Below are 25,929 nucleotides of genomic sequence, written 5' to 3'. Positions count from 1 at the left end.
TCATTCCCACAGAGCGGAGAGATGGCGCAGAGAGCTTTGAGTCAGGAAGCCTTAACCTGTCCAATCTGTTTGGAAATACTGAAGGATCCGGTGACTCTTCACTGTGGACACAGCTACTGCATGGAATGTATTGACACCAACTGGAACAGAGAGGTGAGATACAGCTGTCCTCAATGCAGAGAGAGCTTCACTCCCAGGCCTGTTCTAGTCAAAAACACAGTGTTAGCCAATCTAGTGGAGGAGCTGAAGACAATAGGGCTCATAGCGCCCCCCGCTGAGCACTGCTTTGCTGGTCCTGGAGATGTGAGCTGTGATGTGTGCACTGGGAGAAAGCTAAAGGCCGTCAATTCCTGTCTGCAATGTCTGGTGTCTTACTGTGAGACCCACCTCCAGCCTCATCGTGATGTTGCAGTACTGCAGAGACACCAACTGGTGGAGCCCTCTGACAAACTCCAGGAGAACCTCTGCTCTGAGCACAATGAGGTGAAGAAGTTGTTTTGCCGCACAGACCAGCAACTCTTGTGTGTGATCTGCTGCATGGACCAACATAAGGGCCATGACACAGTACCCTGTGCAGTAGAAAGGGATCAGAGGCAGACACAGCTGGAGACCAAGAACACTCTACTGCAACAGAATCTCCAGGACAAAGAGATGGAGCAGGAGAGGCTACAACAGGAGGCCAAGGACATCAGCCGCTCTGCCCAGACAGCAGCGCAGCAATGTGGGGATAGATTCAGAGAGATGATCCTTCTGTTGGAGAAAAGACGCTCTGAAGTGGAGCTGCAGATCAGGTCTGAGGAGCAGTTCCAACTGAGACAAGTCCAAAAACGTCAGGATCAACTACAGGGGGACATCGCTGATCTAAAGAGGAGCATCGCTGAACTGGACACACTGTCACGCACACCAGATCACAACCAGTTTATCCTGCTCTGTCCATCGCTGTCCACAGACAATGAAAAGACAGAGTCCAGGGTCCAGGCCAGACCAAGAAGGGACTATGACTACCTGACCAGAGCTGTGATAGCACTCAAAGACAAACTCCAGCCCATGCTAAGAGAATTTAGTATGTATGAACCAGAGCCAATCACCAGAGAGGACTTCATTGGATATGCATGTGACATCAGACTGGACCCAAACACAGCACACAAAAATCTGTTTCTGTCTGATGGAAACAGCAGAGCTACAGTTACAGAGGAAAAGCAGAGTTATCCTGATCATCCAGACAGATTTATTAATCGGCTTGAGGTGATAAACACAGAGAGTTTGACAGGCCGCTGTTACTGGGAAGTAGAGTGGAGTGGACAGTTTGGGGTGCATATAGCAGTAACATACAACAATGACAAGATTGAAGCACCTCGAATTGACTGTGGATTTGGAAACAATGGTAAATCCTGGGCCTTATTGTGTAAAACAGATGGTTACTCATTTTGTTTTAATGCTGTTGCAACTAAGGCCTCTGGCCCAGTTTCATCCAGAATCGGAGTTTACCTGGACCACAGTGCAGGAGTGCTCTCTTTTTACGCTGTTACTGGAAAAACAATGAGTCTCCTCCACAAAGTCCAGACCACTTTCACTGAGCCTCTGTTTGCTGGAGTCTGGTTTAAAAATTTTGGAGACACTGCACATTTCTCAGTGGTAAAATAAATTGGCTAATGAGATTAATTTGGTTTAAACATATTATTAGCTTGTTTAGATACCTCCACATGTTTCAGTTGCTCAATTCCTGCAACCTTTCTAGGTAGGATCATTGCATTCTCTGCAGTCTGACTTCTTTAGAAGAGTATTCCAGATATGAGAGAGCAACAAAAAGGGCCTATCTCACTGGCCCGTTGGCAACTGGTCACGGAAATGTCTCCGCTACATCCCCAGGTGATGAGGCAAGTAGCCAGGTAGTTGTGGTGAAAACAAACAGGTTTGATTTCAGCGGAGACTGTGCAAAGACTTTTCAAGCCTCTGCGTGGTCTTTGTGCAGTCTCAAGCAGTTGTGGCGACGCTGCGGTCACTATTTGTTGTTCGCAACCTGTCAGGCGTGTCTGTGACGTCCCTGCAATGTCACCGAGACCGTTCACATACCAGTAACAGTGACGTTGCAGAAATCTCTGCAACTGAGAAGATGTCTTGGAGATGTCACGTAATTTGGTGACGTAGTTTGGTTAGCGCGCAAGCAATACAAGTCACGGAGAGATCACTGCGATGTTTCCTCCAGTGAGATAGCCCCTAAAACGTCTTTATCTCTGCTTAGAGCTTTATGAGCACAGTTCCAGCTTTCTATTCACAGGTGATTAGAGACAGAAAAATATGTAATCAAGCAAGAGCAACGTTATGAACAATGCAGAAGTGAAAAGTAATAAACCAAAGAAGATAAGTAAAAGTTTAGCAAAGAACTTGGTGAAAAAACTTCTTGAGTACTAACTGTTTGAGCAAAAAAGGCCTGATTTATGCTTTATTGTTGTTGTAATAGGTTGTAATCAAAACTTAGTGACTAATTCCTGGTACAAAAATAAAAAATAAATAAAAATTAGTTAAACTTTGATTCATTTTTATGTCTCGAAATGAAGCTTTTATCACTCAAATACGATCACTTCAAAATTAAAGTGGAGGTAAAAAACTGAGATAAAATTACTACATTAAGAAGTACATTACAGTCATATCATGTGTTGTTTCTATAGCCAATCACAATCACAGTTTCTTTTTTCATAATATATGACATTATTTGGCATTTCATGTTTTTAATGCTATAATAATAATACAAATAATAAAATATGCACATATCTTGTAAAAAACATCTTTCTGCTGTTCTATTTTACAATAAGAATCTCTCTTTCTCACAGTTTACAGTATTATCTCGGGTCTAGACTCTATAGAGAAACAGGTCCAGATGGAAGTCTACAGTGGACAACCTCAGGGTCAACAGATTAACCTGCCGTGCGTGTTCCCACTCCCCCCCTCACTGCTCTATTATGGACTGGACCGCGGCTGGAATGAAGAGGAGGGAAGCCGCGGTCCAGAGATCACAGAGGGGGCATTGGGGGGAGCAGGCAGCCCACAGAGAGGCACCAGCCCGGGGTAATTAGCCTGGACCAGGGCCAAGAGGTGGGGAGAATGATCATAGCTGTCTGAAATATTCAGGGAAAGTTTAATGCTGAATTTTATATCACTGTATATAACATTTTCTTATGGCTTCTGTCAGGAAAATTAAAGACTCATCATTTTATTTAAGTAAATCCATTTATAATGTACAGTCCTTCAACTTTAAATGTGAAAAGAAACTTGTTTTTCCTTTTTGCATTTGTGAATCCAAAGAAAACAATCATGAGAAAACACACCAATTGTAAATTATGCTATAGTCACATCATGTTTGATTGGCCAAAGACATTCTGGACTGAATTTTGACTGAAATCTATTGAAATAAACAACGCCCAAATCTAATCATGTCAAAGCAAATTTAAACTCTGAGTCACTACTTTCTGCTTAGACCTGTTTGACCAGCAGCAGTCTGTCTCCTCCCACTGCACTCTCAGGGTTTCTGCATGTTGAAAAAGTGGAGACATGACACAGAGCGCTGTAATTGAGGAAGCTGTAACTCGTATAGCTTGTGCGCTTTAAGAGAAGATGCACAAAATTGCAAATACTTATAGAAGTGGTCTTTTGAGAAAACTCAATTAAACAACCAGTGGGATGAGGATTACATTTTGTGTAATAAAGCTTTATGTATATAACATAGTGTCGCTCGAGGTCTGTCTGTGTAATTAGTTTCTGTATCTACAAAGCAATCTGGTCAGATTTCTTGCATGAAAACATTTTGTCTTTTCAAACAGCTTGATATTACAATTGAAATTCATATATTTGACTAAAGGACGGATTGAATGTAAAAGTTTTTATTTAGTTTAGACAGTGACACATGTCTGAATGGTTTGTTATTCAGAAAATGATTTTAGTGTAAGATCATTGGACTGGCTGTGCTGATATGTGACATCTGCATGCCCAACATGATCCTAGAGTCATTGTGATCTATGTCTCTTTAGATTTCAGCCCAGCAACTGACTGTTTTTTGTCAAAAGATTTACCTGCCTTTCGCCTGAGGCTCATTGTTGCCCGGACAGACAGCGAATAGACATCCACTCAGGAGTAAAATAAAGACAAACGTGTGTACTATTGTGTGGCATTGTAAGGTTGGTATTAGCAAACAGTTTCCATAAATGTTATTATTTGACAAATTTAACATTTTGCTGCTAAATCACCTCTGCAGTGTCATGGTGCTGCTCTAATAGTCTCGATTGTCTCATTATGTGGCTGATATTGAAAGATGGCAGTGGGCAGAGACGCTGCGGGGCCCAGACCTGCTCGCTCTGGGCATCTTGTCTCATAATTGGTTTGTCAGCTCCAGTGGCCTGACCACAGCCGAGCGTCGCACCAATCTCTCCACGACAGCCGCCTGCGAGTCACACCACCGGGCACTCACCTGCTCCAGCAGCGATGTTTAAAAATGTGTCCCTCTTAAAATAAAGATGTGATGATTATATCCACTTAAGCCAGGACAACAGCGTATATTATTGTAGTCAAAATAATAATAATAATAATAACAACAATAATAATGGCTTACACTTGTTTTGCGCTTTAAAAACCTGTGTTACCAAGTTTCTCTCACTGTTTCATTCAGGCCATACTGAGTGGTGGTAAGCAACTATTGTAGCCACAGCTGCCCTGGGATAAACTAATGGAAGCAAGGCAACCAGTCTGCGCCATCGGCCCCTCTGGCCACAACCACCCACTCACTCACTACATTCACCCAGGCTGGTGTTCCCAAACGGTCTCCCATCCAAGTACCAGCCAGGCCCTTCCCTGCTTAGCGTCCGGGATCTGACGGGATCGGGCAGAGCAAAAGCGGTTTGGCCTTTGCACCAGACCACGCACACTCTCTGCATCTAATGTAGTTTTTGATTGAATGCTTACGCACAAGTATAAGTCAAAATCATTATTTGCACTCTGTCAAAAATACCAAAAATGTTTATATGTTTAATTCATGTGAACAATCTGGATGTACTGGGAGGCAGGAATACGTTTGGGCTGCAGTTGTCAGCTTAAACTACACTCCTTCTATTCATGGTTTGAAAATGGGAAAAATCAAGTACACCAGCTTTAATATACAAGGTTGATAGGTGCCACGAGAGTATTTATACTTTCACAATATCACGTAAGCCTGGTGATGAGCCTTGTAATTATATTGTAATTATATTACAATTTTGTGAAGCATTTTGTGGCTTCCCGTTCTGTGACTGGTGCTATAAACATTACTTACTTACTTACTATGAAAGAAATAGGATAGGTGTAATATAAGTCTCACTGATGATACACATTGCCTCCATGACATTTTTGTTGATATTCAATTCAGCTGTTTATAAAATTCAAGCAAGTGTCTTATAAAAAAGGGTAAAGCCGCTTGAGAAGTTTAAATGCTTGTCTAATGAGCCTGTAATCTTAAGTTTTGGCATCGATATTGGAAGATTTAATACAATTATTTCAATAGTGCCAATTTACTCTTATGTTTAAGGGACAATAATTAAATTTCTTGTAGGCTACAACAAAGTCAGACATGAATCATTGTTTCTGAATAATAAGTCATATACAGTATATGTGAGTGTAAATGGCTTACTTCTTTTTTGAAGAATCCTCAACACAGCGTGAGGGGGTGAGCATGATGACCGAATTACCCCAGGGGTCCATTGTGGCTAAAAGATTGTGAAACACAGCTCCATGGATCCCAGGACAGCCCTCTCTATCAGCTCTTCCCCTCTGCTGAAATGGCACAGTGAGTGGGCGTCCCGCTGAGAGGAGGCTAATCATATTCTAATGTCCGATAAAGACTCCCCAGTGTTCGGGCCGGACAGTGATGGGATCCCAGGGGCCAGAGTTGCTTCCTCATGCTTCAAATTAGTATAAAAATGCAACAGTTTTTCACCAAAAATGCCAGGCCGTTTGTTTGTGGTCTGGCTAATGTGAAGGCGTTTGTAATTGGCCCGTGCATGGACTGTCAGAGCAGTGTGTGGCTAACTGAGGTTAATTCTGTGATGTGGGACTCCGGGGCATTATACACTCTTGCACATTAGCGCCTGTACTGGACTGGAAAATGAGAAACCACAACATGTTTTTATAGTGAATGGGCATCCACAAACACTGCTATGACTTATGAAGAGGGTCGGGGGACTTATGAAGGTAATAGTCTAATATCAAAAACAGCAATTTGACGGAACAGAAAAACATTATAATTCAGGATTCGTCAAGAATGAAGAGCAGGCTCATTAGGAGTGTAATCTTTTTAAATGCTCTTCACAGGGACGAGAGTGCTGGCTGAGACAGAGTGCGTGTAGTAGTGAGAGAGGAACATGAATGTAGAGTTATTATGCAGCACGGCCCGAACTCAGGGCATTTATCTGATGAATCCAATGGAGTGTGCGACAAGTGCATGACAATGACTTTGTGCGTGGAGTCTGAGGACAGCACCAGGAGTTGTCTAAGTGTAATGGGCATGACTAAGCCGTGACAACTGTTTCTGTTCGAGACAACACCAGGAGAGCCCTGGAACACAGTAATGTGATATGGCACTCAGCCAGGCTCCAGTCTGCAGGCTAAGATCTGTGTACTTTACTAAATGTACACAAATTAGTGTCACTTTAAGAGTGACGCCCACGGGCTTCATGTTAATGATGAGGCTTTAGTTATTGTCTCCCTCACATCTGTGCATTAACGCGCACCTCGGTGACAGACACGGCACTCCATGTCTTTCTGTTTGTGATGCTCTGATAATGGCCCTGTGGGTGTCTTGCCATTGGCAGACACGCTGCATTTCATGAATACTCAATGAATGAACTAGTTTTATCAAAAGTTTTCTTTCAAAAAGCTTCAAGGACAAAATTCAAGACAATTTCAGGCAAATAATGGAGCCTGACTGTTGTTCTTAAAATAAGGGGAGCATCACCAGTTATAGCCTTAATAACAAATGCATTACTGCATCACTATGCAAAAGAAAGCATTCATGTGACACTGAAGGCTACGAGTTATTTATTATTTTGACTTTCCTGTTTTGAGGTATAGATGAGTTTTGCATCAAATTATATTTTGGTAAAGCTGAGCTAAATGCAGCACATTTTATGCGTAGGCGATGTTAACGTGTATTTTTCTTTGACCTGATTTGTTCACAGTTTGTGAGACTAAACTGAAATTGCTGTTGCTGCAGGTTCTGTACCAAACAACAGCTGTCTGTGGGACCCAGGCAAAAGAGGAAATCCTTCCTGACATCTGGCAACACGCTGCTTCACAAAACAAACACGACTCGTCAGCAGAAATAATTTTGTTTACCAGAAGAGAAATAAAAAGCAACATTATTTTAAATTGAAGTTACACTGAAAGTAACTGCCTTTTCCGTCCATATTCCCATATGATAAGTCCTGAGAATATGACTGAGTTAGGTCTAAGCCACAGTGAAGCGGCTCCTCAGACTCCTCAGACTTTGGGCTTGTGCTCAGCGTGCCGTGGACTATCTGCTTTCGGAGGAGAGATTACACAGACTGAGCCGGAGGAGAGCTTCCGAGCGTCTAATTGAAAATCTAGAGAAATCCCGGCGTCACAATAAGAGTCCCCCGCAGAATAACAGGTATTAGGCTTGTCCATATTACAGCAGCTGATCTGAGCACACAAGAACCAGAGGGAAGGGACTGGGGGATGGAGAGATATGGAAACAGGGGGCTAAGGAAATAATCGCCTTTTCTTATCAGTCAGTCCAGGCGAGAAATACTGTGGCCGCACCTGTCCGACCTGTGGGACACCTGTGAGACAGAAGCCTTGGTCTCGAACAGAACCTATGATCTTATGGGACAGAGAGGGGAAACCTTAAAATTCTATCTCACACACACTCGGAAAAAAGCCTGCAGCCGATTGGAGTGGAGATTTCTATAATAAAGCTGTATTAAACTTATCATCTTTTATCAATTTGAGCAATTATTCTGCATTGGTTGTTTCAAATTAAAATCCAATATAGCAATCTGTTTTGTTCGGTTTTGTTTAATAAAGGCTGCGAAAAAGAAAGTCTCAAAGGAGAAACGACTGGAGCAGGAAAAGGCTTAATATGGGATTAGTTGAGCTAGCGTGAAACAAAAGATACAAGCAAGAACATAGATAAACAATTGACAGAATCCTAGGGACATACATTTGACCATAAAAGGCTGAATGAACTAAAGGCGGCAAATCCATTCAGCCATCCATCCATTTTCTTCCGCTTTATCCGGGGCCCGGGTTGCGGGAGCAGCGGTCTTAGCAGAGACGCCCAGCCTTCCCTATCCACGCACACTTGAATTGTCTTGCGTAGTAATTGTTCTTTACAAATAAGCTTATCTTGCCTGCCACTTCCTCCAGCTTTTCTGGGGGATCTCGAGGCGGCGCCGGGACAGCTCAGAGGCATTCCCCTCCAGCGTGGGCCTTCTCCCAATGGGACGCGCCGAGAACACCTCCCAAGGCAGGCGACCAGGAGGCATCAGGAACAGATGCCCGAGCCACCTCAGCTGGCATCTCTGACATGAAGGAGCAGCCAGTACATCATGACCCTGATTCAGCAATGTAGATCGACACCGTCTGTCTGTCAATCTCAAACTCCATCAGTCGTCTTGGTTAGTCTCTTATGTTAAAGGCAAAATAGCTCCTAGGGTCATGCGGGAGCTCAAATTCCCCCACCACAATAAGGTGTCAAGGGGATGTAAAGGAGGCAAAAGCCAAGAAAATGTACATAGAGTACATAGGCTACCATGAACTTATTTTTATGTGGTCTTTAATTGAGCAGGACTAAGCTGAAATGAATGCCATTTAACTCTATTTAAAAGCAAAAAAACTTGCCTCTTTAACCCGGCATTGCTCCAAAGAGTTCAGGATCAAAGGTTGGGGAAAGTAGCAAACATAGACGAACATATAGCTAAATATAATATACAAAGTAGACAAAAGATCAACTCTGTTAACTGCCAGCTCACTACTGACAAATACATCTACCACACTGCAGTTGCCAAATACTCTATTATGTAAAACCAAGAGTATTGAAATGTAGGTTCAAATCAGAAATAACCTTGGTATCGACAAATCGTATGTACAGTATATATTTCATTGGTTTCAAAAGAAGAGCGTGACACCCAACTCCGAAATAGCCTTTTCACATTAGGCTTATATTGTCCAACTTCTAGGTTTCCTTTGACACTGTTACCAACAACAGTTACGGTAAAACAGAGGCCGACATCATAGCAACTGGATATTTGACTCCTGGTTACTCCCAACACTCACATGGACACCTGACCTGCCCACGTTTACTGCACCTCCTGAAGACAACCTGGCTGTTTATTCTATATCGCACTATTTTATCCCTAAATAATAACGTAGACATAGACAGTAGACGTGAACATTTAGTAAATATTAGAGAAAAACAAAAAACAATCGGCCTGCTTTTTTTTAAACTTTTTTTTCTGTTTCTTTCCTTATTGGACCAGTCAATGGTAGTAATATGACTGTAAGGCATCCAGATATGCTTTGAATCAGGTATTAAAGTCTTAAAAAGTAAAATCTGTTTTAAGTCGTTTTAAATGAAGCTAAAAACTACTCCAATGTGCTTTTATCCCAGTTCACAGCGGATATTTTAAACACACCCAGGAGCCTTTACATTTGAGAGAAGACAGAAGGAGAGTTAATATTTGTAATTTGCAAAGGACATGCAAGTTCCTAAAGTAATCCAGATTTCCCAAATCCAATGATAGCATTTTGATTGTGCTTAATTGTGCAGCTCTACTGTCAAAACCTTATTCCTCTGATAACAACACATGCAGCTATAATAACAATATATAGCACGATAGAGCAATGGCTGGGTAGTAAAAAGTTTGGGCAAATGTCAAAATGTTTTGTCGAGAGTTACAGGTCATTGGAGCTAAAGCTAAACTACTTCAATGTTTTGGTTCTGACTCCGACAACATCAACACTCCCACTGCCTTTGTACACAGCAATCCCAGATCTGCGCTCTGATTGGACGAGGGAGAGGAAATCCTCATCTCAAGTCCCACTATCATTAACATAAATCACAGCTGCAATTAAAAGCTCGTTTATCTTAATTACTGAACTAATGAGACGCGTCCCGCAGGAAAGAGCGTGGCTCTCTGAGGACAGTGTGGAGAGGAGGCGAGTCGCGCTTAAAACAGGCACATCCCGCACTCATCTGCCTCCTGCTGCGGGACAGACGCTGGGGAGACAGGGGCGAGGCAACAGGGCACGGCGTTCAAATACATGGGAGGCTCCTGTTAACTATGTGTGGCATGAACAATAGGCAAGTCTACATTCACGCGCCGTAATTAGAAACCATGTCAGAAATGCAGCAATGCTCTGTAATAATTTGGCTCGAGGTTTTCATAGCTCAAGATATGATGGTTCCCCCAGGGCTGCACTGCTCCCGACTGGTTGCTTTTTGGCACCACTGGCTGCTTCCGGTGGCACTCAGGCTCCACTTCAGTTATACGTACAGTTTAATTTAGAGATAATTTGTGGTCCAACCGTCCATATCCTAGCCTGGCCAGCCATACACGCTTCTTTCTCTTTAATGGGTGACTGGTTCCTTGCTGTAAAGCACTTTGGAGACAGAAAAGCGCTATATACAATGGCCCTCATTTATCAAACTTGCGTACGGTGAAATCAGAGCGTATGTGGGGTGTACGAAAAATTACCGCCTGTTTTGGCATTTATCAATCTGAGCGCACCGTACACCTGGCGTACGGTGCGCTCAAATCCTACACCAAGTCAGGAGGTGGTGTACATGATACACCAATTTTAACTAAACACTAAACAGCGCTGGGAAACAGTTTTTAGCAGAATGAATTGCATTGCATTTTCTTTTTTAACAAAAAAGACTGCTGCTGCTGCGCAAACTTTGTGTCCCGCCTCACATGCCGCTGCTGTCGGGACACCGGGACTCACCTGGGTCTTCACGAGGCCCTGCTCCGTGTTCTGGCTGGTTTGAGCGTCAAGTCTGTGGACCGTATTCCGTGGCGCGAGCAACCCAGGCGTCAAATAAATCCTCCGACAGCACCACAGCTTTCTTCGGTTCGGACGAGTTCGTAAGGTCCGGGAGTGGCGCGCGCAGGGTCTGCTGACCCGCTCTCCTCTCCTCAAGGGGAGGCTCGTCCCGTCGTCGGGCTGTCTTCGGTCCAGACGGGTTCATTAGGTTCCGGTTGGCTGTGAGCTCTACGCGCACCTGTTCCCTCCCGGAGGAAAGCTCTGCTCAAGCCAAAAGACGCGTAGTTCTGCCCCCGGCTCCATCGCTGAGTCCGCGGAGCTGACAGCTGCTTTTCGCTGGTTCAGTTCATGGTCCAGAGTCTGCTCGGACTGCAGCGTTACATCCACGCTTTCTTCTTTTTACTACACATTCTTTTTTTTAATGTGGTCTAATTGTATACCCTTTTTTATATAGGCTATTTAGGCCTACAGCGTATTTAATAAACTTTTTAAAACATTTTATTAACCCATTTCTTTTTAGTGAATGTGATCTTGGATTGGCTATAAGGTTATTGTGGGTTTCTAATAGATTCTTTAATTTTTCTCATGCGCAAACATATCATATTTGTTGTTAATTGTTAAAAACAATTCTTTATCATTTCCTGGTTGGAGAAATGTTCCTTTTTTGCCGTGTTTAGTGCGTGCATGCGTGCCGTAAAACCCGTGGGTGAGGCCTCCTGATTATGAATATTTTTGGGCGTTTCATTCAGATGACGCTGGGATTTCTCCGTGGCATTTACCATCAGCTGCTTTTGCGTACGGAGAGATCTGAGCGTACAGCACGGGTTCATACATGCCACGCGCACTCTGGTGTATATCCCAAATACACCTACACGTACACCGTTTTTGTACGCAATGTTGATAAATGAGGGCCAATGGGAGGAAAAAGTATGTGAACCCTTTGGAATTTCTTACAGTACATTTCTGCCTAAATTGGTCATTAAATGTGGTCTGATCTTAATTAATATCACAAGAATGAGGAAACAGTGTCTGCTTTAACTAATACCACCTATACAATTACATGTTATATTTTTATTGGCCATAACATGAACACTTTCACAGGAGAAATTCCAAAGGGTTCACATACTTTTTTCCTCCAACTGTATATTTGAATTATATGTGAAAGAAAGTGTCTCCAGTTTAGAATAAGCCCGGTTTATAATAAACAGAGTCTGGCGTGCCTGGTCCTCCATATCCACCATCCTATTTAAATGTAAAAATAAAAAGACTACATAAAAAGAGGTTGTACTACGTGTGAAAAGTTTGCGGACCACTGACCTACATCTAACGTCATATGTTTGAACACAACTTTTCTGATCTGATCTGAAACGTTGCTTTCTGGATGTAAGATTTTGCACATCACAAAGTGAAACTGAGGAAAACGGCATCATTATGACAGAAAAACACATAATGCTGTTAAAAGGTAAACCCCTAGTATCTTGTCTCAAACACAGACCGGCGACATGCTACAAGCGTCCCCTCCCACCTTTCTGTGTTGGCTCTGCTGCACCCTTCAGCTCCCATTATCTGTCAAACTTATAATGATTGTATCAGGCTACAGGCTCATCTCCATGAGGGCTTAGTGCAGTGCTATAACTCCTGATATTGCAGTGACTGGGAATACATCGCACCACCTAATTAATGTCTTTTTAATGCTCCTCTCCTCTAGAGCCTAACTCAGCCCTTCAACTTTGCAACAAACACCGCACACGGCAACAGCACATGTGGCAGACGGTAAGTAAGACGGAGAGGGGGTTAGCGAACGGGAGCACGGTCCTGTGAAGACGCGTGTCCTCCACACACTGAGCGCTCGGCTGGACGTTTTAAAATGCGCAGCGTGTCAGGTCAGGCCACTCGGCTCGGCTCTGGGGTCAGCCAGTGACTCAGCAGATGGCACAACAATAAATATCTTCATCACCAAAATTCCCACACTGGCCAGGCGTATCGAGCCACGCCAGTCCGCATCGGCCAGCTGGCAGCTACGGAGGCTGGTGTCCTTGCATGGCGGCCAGAGCGGGCGCTGACGGGGGCGCTCAGAGTTGAAAGAAGAGTCCGCACCGGTGCTGTAATCCTCCTAACAAGCTTTTTTTTGACTGATAAATGTTCAGGCTGCAGGGTCTGTCAGGATTGTGTGTCCCGCGGGAGGTGGAGCGATGATTGTGACAAATAAACAGCCCAGGGGGGTATTAGAGAAGCAACTTGGACCGCACACTGTTTATGAGCTTTATCTAAATCGAAATATACACAAACGTGAGCCAAAGTTTAATGAGTTAAAGAACTGTTGCTGGCATTTCAAACCGATCTGAACTTAACTTAAGTTGTTTTAGGCAAAGGTGAATCTTAGAGAGTTATTTTTGTACTTGATTAAGATGATGATGGCGATTGAAGTGACTGCCTTTAAAACTTAAAAAACATCTAGAGTTTTTGGATCTTGCCTCTGGTGTGCCCCAGGTTTTGAGATGGGATTTTGGTTTGTTTCTGGCATCACTCAGCAACATATTTTTGGCAAAGAATACAACTAGGTTCTTAAGAGTCTTATCATGATAACAACAGATAGAGCAGCTTTTAAGGGGAGACACTACAGGCAAAAGTCTTTTTTTTCTTTTCAGGTTTTGGGCCAAATTGGTCTCTTAACATATAGGGCCAGATCTTGTGCCTGGCGCAAGGACAGCTGCTGCTCCAAAAGCATCGTTAGACGGGTGTCATCTTGCTGTTGCGCTATTTGACTGCACCACTGGCAAGAAGGAACGTCACTTAGGCTATGAAGTACATAAAAAAAGAGGTCGTGGTGAGCTGTTTTTCCTTCAGCATTAAGGGCTTTTATAAGCACTATTGGTCAAACTAAGTAATTGAGTGTAACTTGAGGTCAGCCTTCACTGCGTTAACGAGACCCAAACAAAAGCCATGTTACCCCCCTCCCCCCCCCCCATTCCCCCACCACCCTCTCCCTTCCCCTCGTGGAGTCTGATTGGAGGAAAAATCCTGTTTTACATAACATGACTATTGGTCACGGGAGTCTGTCCTGCCCACATAATGTGCTAGGTCTAGGAGCTGCAAGATCTCAAAGTGCACAAAAAGTTATGCTATAGTCTGTGTTTAGAAACACAAGATCGGGCCCATTAACTTTCACCTGTAAACAAAAAACAACAACAACCTAATCTTCACATTTACATGTTTAATTGTTTCAATTCATGGTAGATTTATCATTTCAAGGGCCATTTCAATTTGTACAGATTTTTCCACCAAGAAACGAGATCCAAATCCCCTCTAAAAAGTCTTTGTAACTAATATTTCAATATTTTACCATACATTTAAACCTGGCTCAATACATTATTCAGATATGGTTTTGGCTATTTTTAGGCATAGAAGGCAACAAAACACGCAATACATGTTTTCCCATATTTTTGCCACAAATCAACAGCAAAAGTTTCAAAAAAGTCTCCCTATTCACCTGCAGCATCTTGCATATCTCAATTATTTTACTTATCACAAGCCTGTCTTAAAAGTTGCTCCTAATTTCATCCTATAGTTTACTTCCTCTAATTTCACACATGAGTGACACAAGCTCATTTCAGAAAACCCTATAGTTCAAAACCCTTTTGAGTTTGTCAATGTAAACCATCTCACTTTGATGTCGACGAAGCCACAAAATGAATAATCGAGGTAAATAAAAGCTGACTTTGCCATAACAGCATCAAACAGTGATTAATAGCTCATGGGCAGCGCTCCTCTTCCGTTCACAGCCTGCGCGCCTGTATTGACTGTAGTGATGATGATGAAGCCTGTCCATTATTGCTGTGGGATTATGATAAGCAGCGGTCGATGGTGCTCTGTGTGTGCTGAGAATGTAGGATTGATTTGGAGACAAACCTGAGATGATCTTGTAGGCGATGGGTCTTGGGCGGCCAAGATCCTGGTCAATGGCCACTATCTTCCGTACCACCTTACCCTGCGCAAAGCATAAACAAAACATGAAGGGATTAGCTTAATGGGATCTTTCAAGTACTTTATGCCTCCACTTATGATAAACACTGGTGGTTGTCCAGTTAATGAATATTAAAGCAGTATTAAGTAACTCATGCCCCTACAGGCTATAAGTGCCACTGCAGGTGTCATAGCATGTTGCGTTTTTTTACTCATTAATTGTCTGTGAGAGTAAATACTACGCTGACAGAAATGACAAAGGGAGAGAGGGATATTGTACATCCAATTACCAGATGGAAATAACTTTTTTCACTCAAACTTGGCTGTAAATACTGCCACAGTGGTGCTAACCCACTGTTACCTTTACCCGTTAGCCTGTTAGCTTCTTCTTCACGATTCTATTAGTGTGTATTGGTGGCTCCGACCCGGAGGCAGGAAATGCAATTGCGGTTTTCTGGCCAGAGACACCAGGGGGAGACATCCCATTAACACTTGTATTACCCCCAGAGGGACTACGAAAAGGATTTATTAAAGTAAACAAGTCACTTAGTTCTTCTTTAAAGTGCACTGTTTACCACTATTGGCATCTATGTCAGTTGCAAACATTAGGGGCTGTATATGTTTCAGATTGAATGCTATAAATTAAACGTTGCTTTAGAAATCCGCAACTAAGAAAACAATGTCGATAGACTAAAATTTTCTAAAAACTATGTATAGATAAAGTCGAGAAATGAGTCACGGAACAACTGCATTATCTGCTGGGTCCCCACTGCAAGTATACTGAGCACACTCAAGAGTCCAAATGCTTTTATGTGAACAATAACTCCAGTATTCTACACTTTAAAATCCCCATTGGTTTATTATAATGGAAAGGGCAAGGAATCTCAGATATCTTGACAAAACAATGAACTATAGGACACTCATCATTTGTATGAACTACTTTTGATATATAGCCATCATAACTATGTCTAAGTTATTTAGCATTGTTTGGAAAAGAGGGAATTGGAGCAATTTAGTCTATTGTGCAATAGTGGTAGAACAAATCAATAAATCACGTTATTTTTAAACGTATAACAAGTATAGCCTGTTAATTCGTGGCATCACAAACAAATATGTGGATTTTGGAGACATCTGGTGGCTTCTTGCATAAACCTAGTCTCCACCTCTCACCAATCCGTATAGGTCAGTGAGCATTAACACACTAGTGGCCCTCCAGAAAGTGGGTTCTGCATCTAATGTTGACTAATGGAGACTAATAATGTAATAAGAGAGTGGAGAAACTCATCCTCATGCAGCTAATTTGTCTCGTTTTTACTATAATTTCTATAATTTATGATGCAGTTTTGTTTATCAACACAATTATGCAGCAAGTATTAGCAAAACACAAGATATAATGTGGTGGCTTCTTCATCATTATAGTAAGATTTACCTTTTTTGTTTCAATTCTATGTAGCCCACACAGATTCAACATGCTTGGTGAGCAAATAAATAAGTTAACAATATACAATAAACGCATGGAGGGTCAGTTACCAAGAGTTTGCTCCTGTGCAAAATGAGTAGCACGTGCAGAATCAGGATCAGCATTTGTGCATTTTTTTTATGCACATATCAGATTTGTGGTCATAACACAGTAATAAACACAATTTCAAATGCTAAATCAGGTACAACATTCCCACACATAGCTATTTTTCAGCTCACACTTGCTGTTTAGCACCATTGTGTATATAAAAAAACAATTCAGTTTGACATACCAATAATTACGTGGAATAAGCGGGTGAATAAATCATTTTAAGATGTGTTTAATAATACAATAAGGTGGGAGGAGAGGTTACGGCCATAGTGGCTGAATGCTCCTGAAGCAAACCTTGAGTTGATCCTTGGGACTGTGATGAGGTTTCGACCTGATGCCGGAGGAGCTTGGTTGGTATTTCTCTAACATACGGGAGTGGAAAGTTGTGCAAACATTTATAGATTACTATTATACGGCTCTTCACAACATAAGTAGAATGCTCCATTGATTTGAATGGGATTTTCCCTGCTTGTAATACAGGTCTTTCATATCACTCCGCACGTACGTAGTAGCGGACACTTTCTCTGTCTCCGTCCATGAGAGAGAAGTTGGGGGAATCGCTCGTGATGGAAGTCATTAAATACACCTTCGGCATTCATAAAAGTGCATGAAGTTTATGCTGTGTGTGTTCAGTTAATAAGCCGTATAATAGAACGCTGGTCATTATCGGGAAAATAAGTACCTTCCGGTTTGCCCTGTCAGTACTTATTTTCCCGATAATGACCAGCGTTCTATACATTATCCCTTACATATTGGTGGATATGGGATGGGTAACCAGAGGAAAGATAACAGTTTGAGTGTGATGTGTTGAAATAATTCATTTTTAGTAAAGATTCTGTTCAGTATTACAATTTACAGAAGAGGCGCTACATAATCCTATTAAAGTACAGTAGCTTAATCTGGAACTGATCCCCTTAAACTTTATGTCCCGTGATAATAACCGATCCAGTGCAAGTGTTAAGTAAAGTCTAAAGAGCTGACACACCACAGCCACAGAGCCATAGCGCTGCTGCGTGTGTCACCTCCTTTAGGCCATGATGAGCTGAGGGCGTACAGTGACTGAGCAAGTGTCAACTGTTCTCAAGGCATTTACATGTTAAGCTCCATCGGGCTCTCGCTCCTGTCATAGGTCATCTCTCTGAGGTGTGAGCTTCAGCCCTCTGCTCCACTGTGGCAGGACAGCTCATCTCTGCTGCCGACTGTGGAAAACTATAGGGTCTTCTTCTTTTATTTTCCACACTTCCTTTGGTACATCAGAGCCGCGCTGACACTCGAGCAGCTCAAAGCACTGTCAGAAACACACCTCTTTTTCAATGGCCTTCAACACTAATTAAGGAGGCATCTTCATTGACCTTTACATATCGTTCTCAGATATTATACACGTCAGACAGCTGCAGCACGTCCAGAACTCTGCTGCTCGAGTCCAGTTTAGAATAAATACAAACAGAGCTCAACACTCTGTACTGGCTTCCTGTCTAAGGGAAAATACTTTAAAACAGCTCTGCTTGTGAACTAGTCTCTCCATGGCCTTGTGCTAAAGGCATGTGATTCTCATATGAGGCTCTGGAACATCAGGAAATGTTCTCCTGCTGCAGCAGAGTCAGGATTAAACACATAGTGAAGCTGCGTTTCAGTTATACACAACTAAAATCTGTAAAAGTCTTCTTGAAGATGTGAGACATGCCGAGGTGGGTAGAGAGTTACTACAAGTAAAAAGTAATGGCCAAAATAATTACTCAAGTAAAAGTACTTGGAGAAAACGTTACTTGAGGGACTGAGTAACTGCTTGAGCGAAAAAGTCGCCATAAATTGTGAAACAATACAACTCCGTAGAAAAAACGTAATAGTTCTAAAGAACAAGGTGCACAAGATGATCTATACCTTTTTATGAAGCTTTGCCGCTTAGATATTTACTTACAGTGGAAAAAGTAACAATTATTTTTACTCAAATAAAAGTACTTCATTATAATTTTACTCATGTAGAAGTCAAAAGTACTGTATGACATAACTACTCAAGTCCAATTTCTTGAACAAAGTAAGTAAGTACATTTACTTAAGTAAATGTAACTGAGTACTTCCCGCGTTGTTCCAGGCACTATTTAATGTTACTACTTACATTTGACTTTAGATGTGGGAGCAGGTCCAGGATGCAATAAATTATCCAAATGTATAGTTCAGTGGTTCCCAAAGTGGGGGTTGGGACCCCTCGGGGGTTGCGAGGCCTTGGGTGGGGTCCCCAGATGATTTCAAGATGAAATAAAAAGAAAAATGTGACTGTTTTTAGTATATTTTGAGTGTAAAACAGCACATAATTTCTGAAATCCTTTCAAATATCTAATAATTTTGTACAATGGGGGTCCCGAGTGTGTCAGTTTTTGGGGTCCCAGCCAAAACCCCTGGTATAGTTGATACCAGGGGTTTTGCTTAACATTTCAAAGACAAAAGATAGACAAGAAGTATTATTCAGCTTGATCTTGACTGACACATATTAAACACAGCGCTGAATATTACAGTGGCTCTGAAATTTTCTACACCAATTGTCACCAAAAAATAAAACTAAATTGGCTCTCTGCGCACCACTAGCTCTGCAACAGGCCTAAATTTGCCTAAACTAGGGCTAAACCATGTAGTTCTACACAAAGAGGACAAAAACTTGGTCTGTAATTTAGACGAGAACAGCTGCAGACCCTGAGGCAACACATACACCACAGTCTTTCTAAATGTTGAGTTTTTGGACATGTTTCTATACAGCCATGTTTTATTGTTCGATCCAGTGCACGGAGAAAACACTGGCCTGAGGGGTTTCTGACTTGTATGACCAATGAACATACACCGGCCGTACATTGTGACAGCTTGAGTGCTCGGCTCCTGTAACTTTTATGTGAAAACCAGTCGTTCTGTCAGTTTCCTTCTCCCCGCCTCATCTCTCACCGTTGCCAACGCATTCTCCTTATCTTTCCTCCCATTGCTCATCTCGCGCTCCATCTGTCCAACCTACATCCGCCTCTTTGATTATTCAGGGGCTGTTTTGGAGCAGGTGCGGGTAAAATCTGGTTAAAATGAGGCTTGAGTTATTACCGGGGCAGGATTCCTCACCTCTCATCCCGCGCTCAGATCCCGGTCCCTGTTGTATCCACTCTGAAAGCCTTCGCCATCTCCTCCGCTCACATCTCTGTAGGTTGTGAGTATGTAATTACTGAGTAAGATTTACAGTTCTATGACGGCGATGAGAGGCCTCCAGCAAAGGTCACTGGGGGTTTAAGATTTATACCAGTCCCGTAAGGATGCATGGAAAGTATGTATCTGCGCATCCGCTGTAGAGATGCCAAGACAGATCCACTTTTATTACGCTGATAATCATTGATCGAGCCAAGTCTGGTTTTAAAGTAGGTTTTAAAAAGGCCCTAACAGCATATGAATTCAAATTGAAAGGGGTAATAGTTGACCAATCGACATTTGAGATAATCTTGTCTCAAATAGAACACACTATTCCCTATATTGAAAGGACGGGACAGTGATGGTCAAAAAACTGTTAATATTGGGCATTTCAGGGCATGCAAATTTCAGTGTATTGAAAACAAGAAGAACAAAAGCAAAAGCAAATAATTTTAATATAAAACAAGCTCTGGGAAAAGGAGGGACATCTTTGCACTTTTTACATGGCATTTCTGTAGATATGCCAGAAATAGCTTGCCTAGGAATACCCATGCATGCTCGAATCTTTTCAAACTAATCAGCAGCATGGAAACCAAGACCGAAATCTTCGCATGGATTTGGGGACGAATCAAAGAACGGGGAGGGACGCTTGTAGTTTGTTTTACGGATCCAACCTGACAGCAGCAGACACGAAGCTATCTTTCGATCAAGCTTTACAATGTGTTAAATAGTTTAGCAGAAGGACAGTGTTTAGCTGAAATATGTCATCGGGTACAATTGATACAATGCGCTACGTGCAGACATTTGTAGCGCCCAATAAACAGCTATGGACAATCATAAACCACACCTCTCCCACGAGAAAATGAATTAGTGGTTCCCAAACTAAATATCACTTGTGGTATTTAGTCTGGTGTTAGCCAGGCTTAGCCACAGGGCCACTCCACACTTTATTCTATTAATTCCTATACATTTTCACATATGCTCAGTTACAATAACCCAGGCTTAGCCACAGGGCCACTCCACACTTTATTCTATTAATTCCTGTACATTTTCATTTATGCTCAGTTACAATAACCCAGGCTTAGCCACAAGGCCACTCCACACTTTATTCTATTCATTCCTATACATTTTCATTTATGCTCAGTTACAATAACCCAGGCTTAGCCACAAGGCCACTCCACACTTTATTCTATTAATTCCTATACATTTTCATTTATGTTCAGTTACAATAAAACACAAACACACACACCTCTTGTCCGTTATGGAAATCTTTAGATACTGTACATCTCCATGCGTTTGTGACTTTAAAAACCTTGCAAGCCCCATAATATTGTTTTTTATAACACATATAGGCCATGAAGTTTGATGATCCTTTCTAGCCATGTGACAAAATCACACTTTTAGCACATTAAACGATTAACACTAGTGTCCATGTATGTTCAAGAAACATACCCCATGGTGCATTATTTAGGCCTGGGCAATACAGCAATAACATTAAGTTAGTAAACTTCCTCATATTGCTCAATATCAACTTTCAGTGAGATTTGATTTTTCTAATATAAATCAAACACATATTTACCATTATGGTTTATGAACACAGAAAAGATTAAAAGTAAAGACTAAACAAAGAAATATGTTGTGTTCACGTGATATCACCACATTTAAAACCTACAAATGTCATTGTGGTATAACTATGGAAATGAAAATGCTGATTTTTTGGCTTAACTTGTGGTTAATTTCTCTCTAATTCCTGGGCCTATCCACGTGAAACAAAAACTGGCACAAAGTTCAACGTCTCCTTGGTCTGCACAAATGACTAAGATTGATACATCTCATACAGGTGTACAAAAGTGGTAACAAAAGACTGCCGTGATGTTAGTCACTTCGACGGACTTCTAGCCAAAAGATGAATACGGCAGGATTGGAGACCTAAGCCCCCACAGGTAATGATCTGGTTGACCATTTACAGATTTTCTGTTTGGAGATTTCTTTTCAAAAACTGTCTTTCGCCCACAGAGATGTATTGGCACCTGCCCTCCACCCGACATTATGCCCTCATCACTTTCTAAAACGTAACCCTTTGATCCTTTCCACTCCAGCACCATTAACACCAAATAAATCTCCACACCAAAGCACAATTTGTTTTTTCTACATGACTATTTTTGGACTCCGTTGGACTGATGTCTTTACTTTTAAAATCTGTGATGTTGACATTCCTAGTCCTGAAGCACTCAGTCGTGTCAGATGTGGAAGCTCCATGACCTCAGTTACTTCAGTTTGTTGTACGGCATTATTTTGTTCACATTACACTCCTGTACTCAGTCCCAGGTGGCTAATGGTCCGGCTATTGATGTTTTCCCTCATATACGGTGTGAATTACTCGCAGGGGCATAATCCTGTCTGTCCTCTTCTGTGTTACTCTCTCCTCTTCATCCGTTTACATTGTGTCTGCCCCCTCCCCATCCTGCCACACGCTGCGCCCCACGTCCCGAACCGTGAGCGCCATAGTAGAAATGTCAAGTGCTACATTTGCATGCATATTAACGGGCCGTGACGAAGCGGGCGCCTAGTGTCTCCCTGACTCTCTGATTCATCAGCTGTCACCAGGAAGGTCACAGCACGAGGAAGAGGAAACACGCTCGCGCCGAATGAACTGAAAGACGGGAAAGAGATGTGCATCCAGAGATGTAGCCATTCAATAGAAGTATTCAAATAGCAAGTGTTGGAACGAAAGCGCTGAATGAAAAACACAGACCAACAAATCAATGTGGATTCAACACAATTGCTGGACTGTGGCTGCAGTAAGCGTTGAGCTAAGTGCTGTGGTGATGGCTGTGTCGCCCGATCATTCTTGTTTTATTGAGCAACAATGGTTGAAAATTCTTGAGCAAATGACGACAATGTATGAGAGGTTAACATTTACATCTGAATTGTTGCATTTCGTTAAGTCCTACTGTAAACAGTAAATAAACAAAATCATTGGTGGTACAAATGTTTTGTCCAGGATATTGGTATGGAAATTCTACGTGTTCTATGGTTGTTGCTAAAGTTTAAATGCAGGTCTGTCTGGAGCCCCCCTCACAGTAAGGCGCAGTTTACATGGCGACAAAACAATGGTACGTTGGTATCAGACGCAGATACCTTTTACACAACAACACACATCATATCACCTGACACCCACCTTCACTGAAAACTTTGGAGGAGGTAGTTCTATGTCTCAGCGGGAGGATACGAGAACAAACTCAGAACGGCTCGATCTTGTTTTTCTAAACACAGTCGATAGCATAGCTTTTTGGCGCTTAGTAGGAGCGTCCTGTGAGGTCTTGTAGCTCCAGACCTGGCCAATGGCGATGTTATGTAGAACAGTTTTCCTCCCAGACTCTGTGGCCAGCAAGAGGCGAGGGGCAAGGGCAAGGGAGAGGGGTGGTGGGGGTGAACATGTGCTTTTAATTGGGTCGCGTTAACACAATTATGGCCGCGCGAGTGCCGACCCAACTGTACTTAACTCACAGTGGGATAAATAAAGCTATTAGTCTCACCTGATAGAGCTTATAAAAGCCTCTAATGCTAATGGAAGAACATGATGCACAATATAAACGAGGAAATGAATGTCACGAGTGTTGCTTGTAATAAACCTGATCTGTCCCCGATTGGCTAAACTCATGATCTCGTTATATTGTGCTTTGAAGTTTCCCACATTTAGTCAAAAAACAAACTTTTACTTTAGAAAGAGTTGCCTCAAAAAGCCACAGCATTTAAGGAAGTAGAAAAGGATAAAATGGTCTTCCTCTGTGAACTCACAACGCATTTAGGAACGCAGCACTGTTTGCTGGATGTGGACGACGTGAGCTGCAATTTCATAGGTTTTTTTGACGTCTCATTGTTTTCATATAAAAGCAGATCGAGAGAGACTGCCATGTTTTGCTGTGTTTCCCTGGAGACTATTGCCATGTAAACTGCGCCTAAAACCGCCTTTCTGAAATGCAATTTAGTTAATTTAGTGCTTCACCTGTTGATTCTGCACAAGTTGCTCTGTTTCTCAGTTCTCTCTGTGATTTTTATTCATTCAGTTTGAAATATTCCTTTGTACGAGCATAAGATTACAAGCTTGTTTCGATATAAACAAGGGTTGAAACCTCCATAGTTAAGCCAAAATGCAACTAACTGCAGATGAGGAGAGACATAATTCACTGTGGTCAAACCCAAAAAGAAAAAAATCTAACGGGAACCAACAAAAGTCCTTATACAATATAGTGTGCAGTCTAAAACTACACAGTATTAGAGCATCAAATCTGTTTTCTGTTTGGACTTGGAGTTGTTAGTATATTACCCCCACGTTTATTTCCTTTAGTGCTGTATTTTTGTTTCGGGGCTCTCCCGCTGTGCCCGTCAGTCTACATTGCAACACAAACCACAGAAAGATGACTGAAAATTGGAGTGAAAAAAAACTGCTTTGTGAGATTTCCCTGATCCACTGAGCATTCACAATGCGACACGGTGGCCCTATTTAAAAACCCCTCCTCTATATTCCTCAGTCTTATTCCATCTGCCTGTTCACTTTCACTACTGGCACCGCCCACTATTGATCTCGCAAATTGTGTCTATTCTATGTTTATGCTCCGTTTGGCTCCGGCGTCTCCTGTCAGTGACCAATTACAGCGAAATCAATTACGAGCCGGTTAGAGGCCGATTCGCACCGTCGCAAAAACACATAGACGCGTGTATTCGAAGGAGAGAGATTTAGGGACCGAAATAAAGACAAAGAGGATGCAGTGGTGCTGAAGTAATGCCCGCAATATTGTGGAGCTGTCCATACAAGTGCAATATGTTCAATCAAGCACTAAAGATACAATCCACCCTGGAGACAACACACATAGTAGCATCGCACTACATCCCCACCCCCCCCGAAACCATCTCTCCTCATTCATTTGACAGCCAAATTGTGTTTGTCCAAGAAAGAGCTTAAACGTCAGAGGTGGAAAGCAGCCTGGATTCACAGCTAAAAACACAGCCCTAGATTTTTCACCTAAAGTGGTGTTTTTCCAACTGTGGTGCCCGTCCTTGTGGGAGGCTTTTATCTGCGCAATATCAAATCTTAACAGGCCAATTAAGAACTTGTTTACACTTATAGGTCTAACAGACTGGGTCCACTTCTGACCCATGAAGCCAACTTTCAATATGGAAGGCACCAGTAAAACTAGACCCACAGTTTGAATGGAAGGAGGCATATCATTTTTTGTTGTTGAGATCTCACAAGGCGAGGATGGATAAGACATAAAGGGACCGATCTTCCGCGAGGTGTGTGCAGCTGTTGCGCTATGTGCATGTGCCACTAGTGAAATCGACAGAGGCGTGGTTTATCACAGGCGGCACTAAGCGCTGCTGTCCCTTTGCAGGCTCACTTCCTATCCTCATTTACATCGCGCTGCCTCATGTTCTTCCTTTCGCATTAGGCTTCTATAATCACTATCAGGTCAAACTAAAGACTTAATTTATCACACCGTGAGTTAAACCGTTGCTCCTTCCAAACCACAGAAGGAGTCTGGTTGGAGGAAAAAACATCACCATAGGTCCAGGTCTGGAGCTGGAAGATCTCACAGTACGCTCCAACTATGCAGCAAAGTCTACGCTATAGTCTGCGTTTAGAAACACAAGATCGGATCCATAGAGTTGTGTTATTATTTCTCAGGTTGCAATGTATATGGCAGTTTTTCCCAGAACATAGTTAAGACAATTATATTTAAGTTTGTTGTTAAAAAAATCAGCTTTGATCCTAGCTTGTAGACTATTAATCTAAATTAGAGAGAATTTCATAATGCATTTAATTTACGTGTTCTGGTTTAGACGTGGCTTACAACCACTTCAGACATAATTTTGTCCAACTAAAGTGTATTTTAGACTATTATTAGACCCATTTCAGCGATGTCCTATGCTTTCTTCATGAATTTGCCTCATCACCGGTGTTAAACTTTGATTATCTCATCAAAGTAAGTTATAATTAGTTATATCCACTGAAAGTAACAATACAAGATCAGTGATAATGTTTGTGACTTGTTTTGAAACATTTTAACTCTCTCGAATGTGAACTAAAACAACTTCCAAGATCCACGGCAGGTCCTATATTGTGCACAGGGATATTTCTGGTCTAAAATCCCCCAGGCAAATACCGCATTTCTGTTGATATGAAAGCTGTGAAGAATGGTGAAACTGAC

The 25,929-nt window shown here is 42.1% G+C and overlaps 1 protein-coding gene across 1 annotated transcript in view; it reads right to left on the bottom strand.

Moving 5' to 3' along the window:
• The window catches only part of cdh23 (cadherin-related 23), a 255,286-nt gene that overhangs the window by 134,309 nt on the left and 95,048 nt on the right, over positions 1-25,929 (bottom strand). Inside the window, exon 9 of the mRNA XM_079559815.1 lies at positions 14,938-15,016. Within this exon, the coding sequence (XP_079415941.1) occupies positions 14,938-15,016 (79 nt within the window). The remainder of the gene's footprint in view (positions 1-14,937; positions 15,017-25,929) is intronic.

Source organism: Gobius niger, assembly GCF_951799975.1.
Source record: "Gobius niger genome assembly, chromosome: 7".
In the NCBI taxonomy this organism is placed as follows: Eukaryota; Metazoa; Chordata; class Actinopteri; order Gobiiformes; family Gobiidae; genus Gobius; species Gobius niger.
The sequence above is the reverse complement of the archived record's forward strand: the minus strand, read 5'-3'. Positions and strand labels throughout refer to the sequence as shown.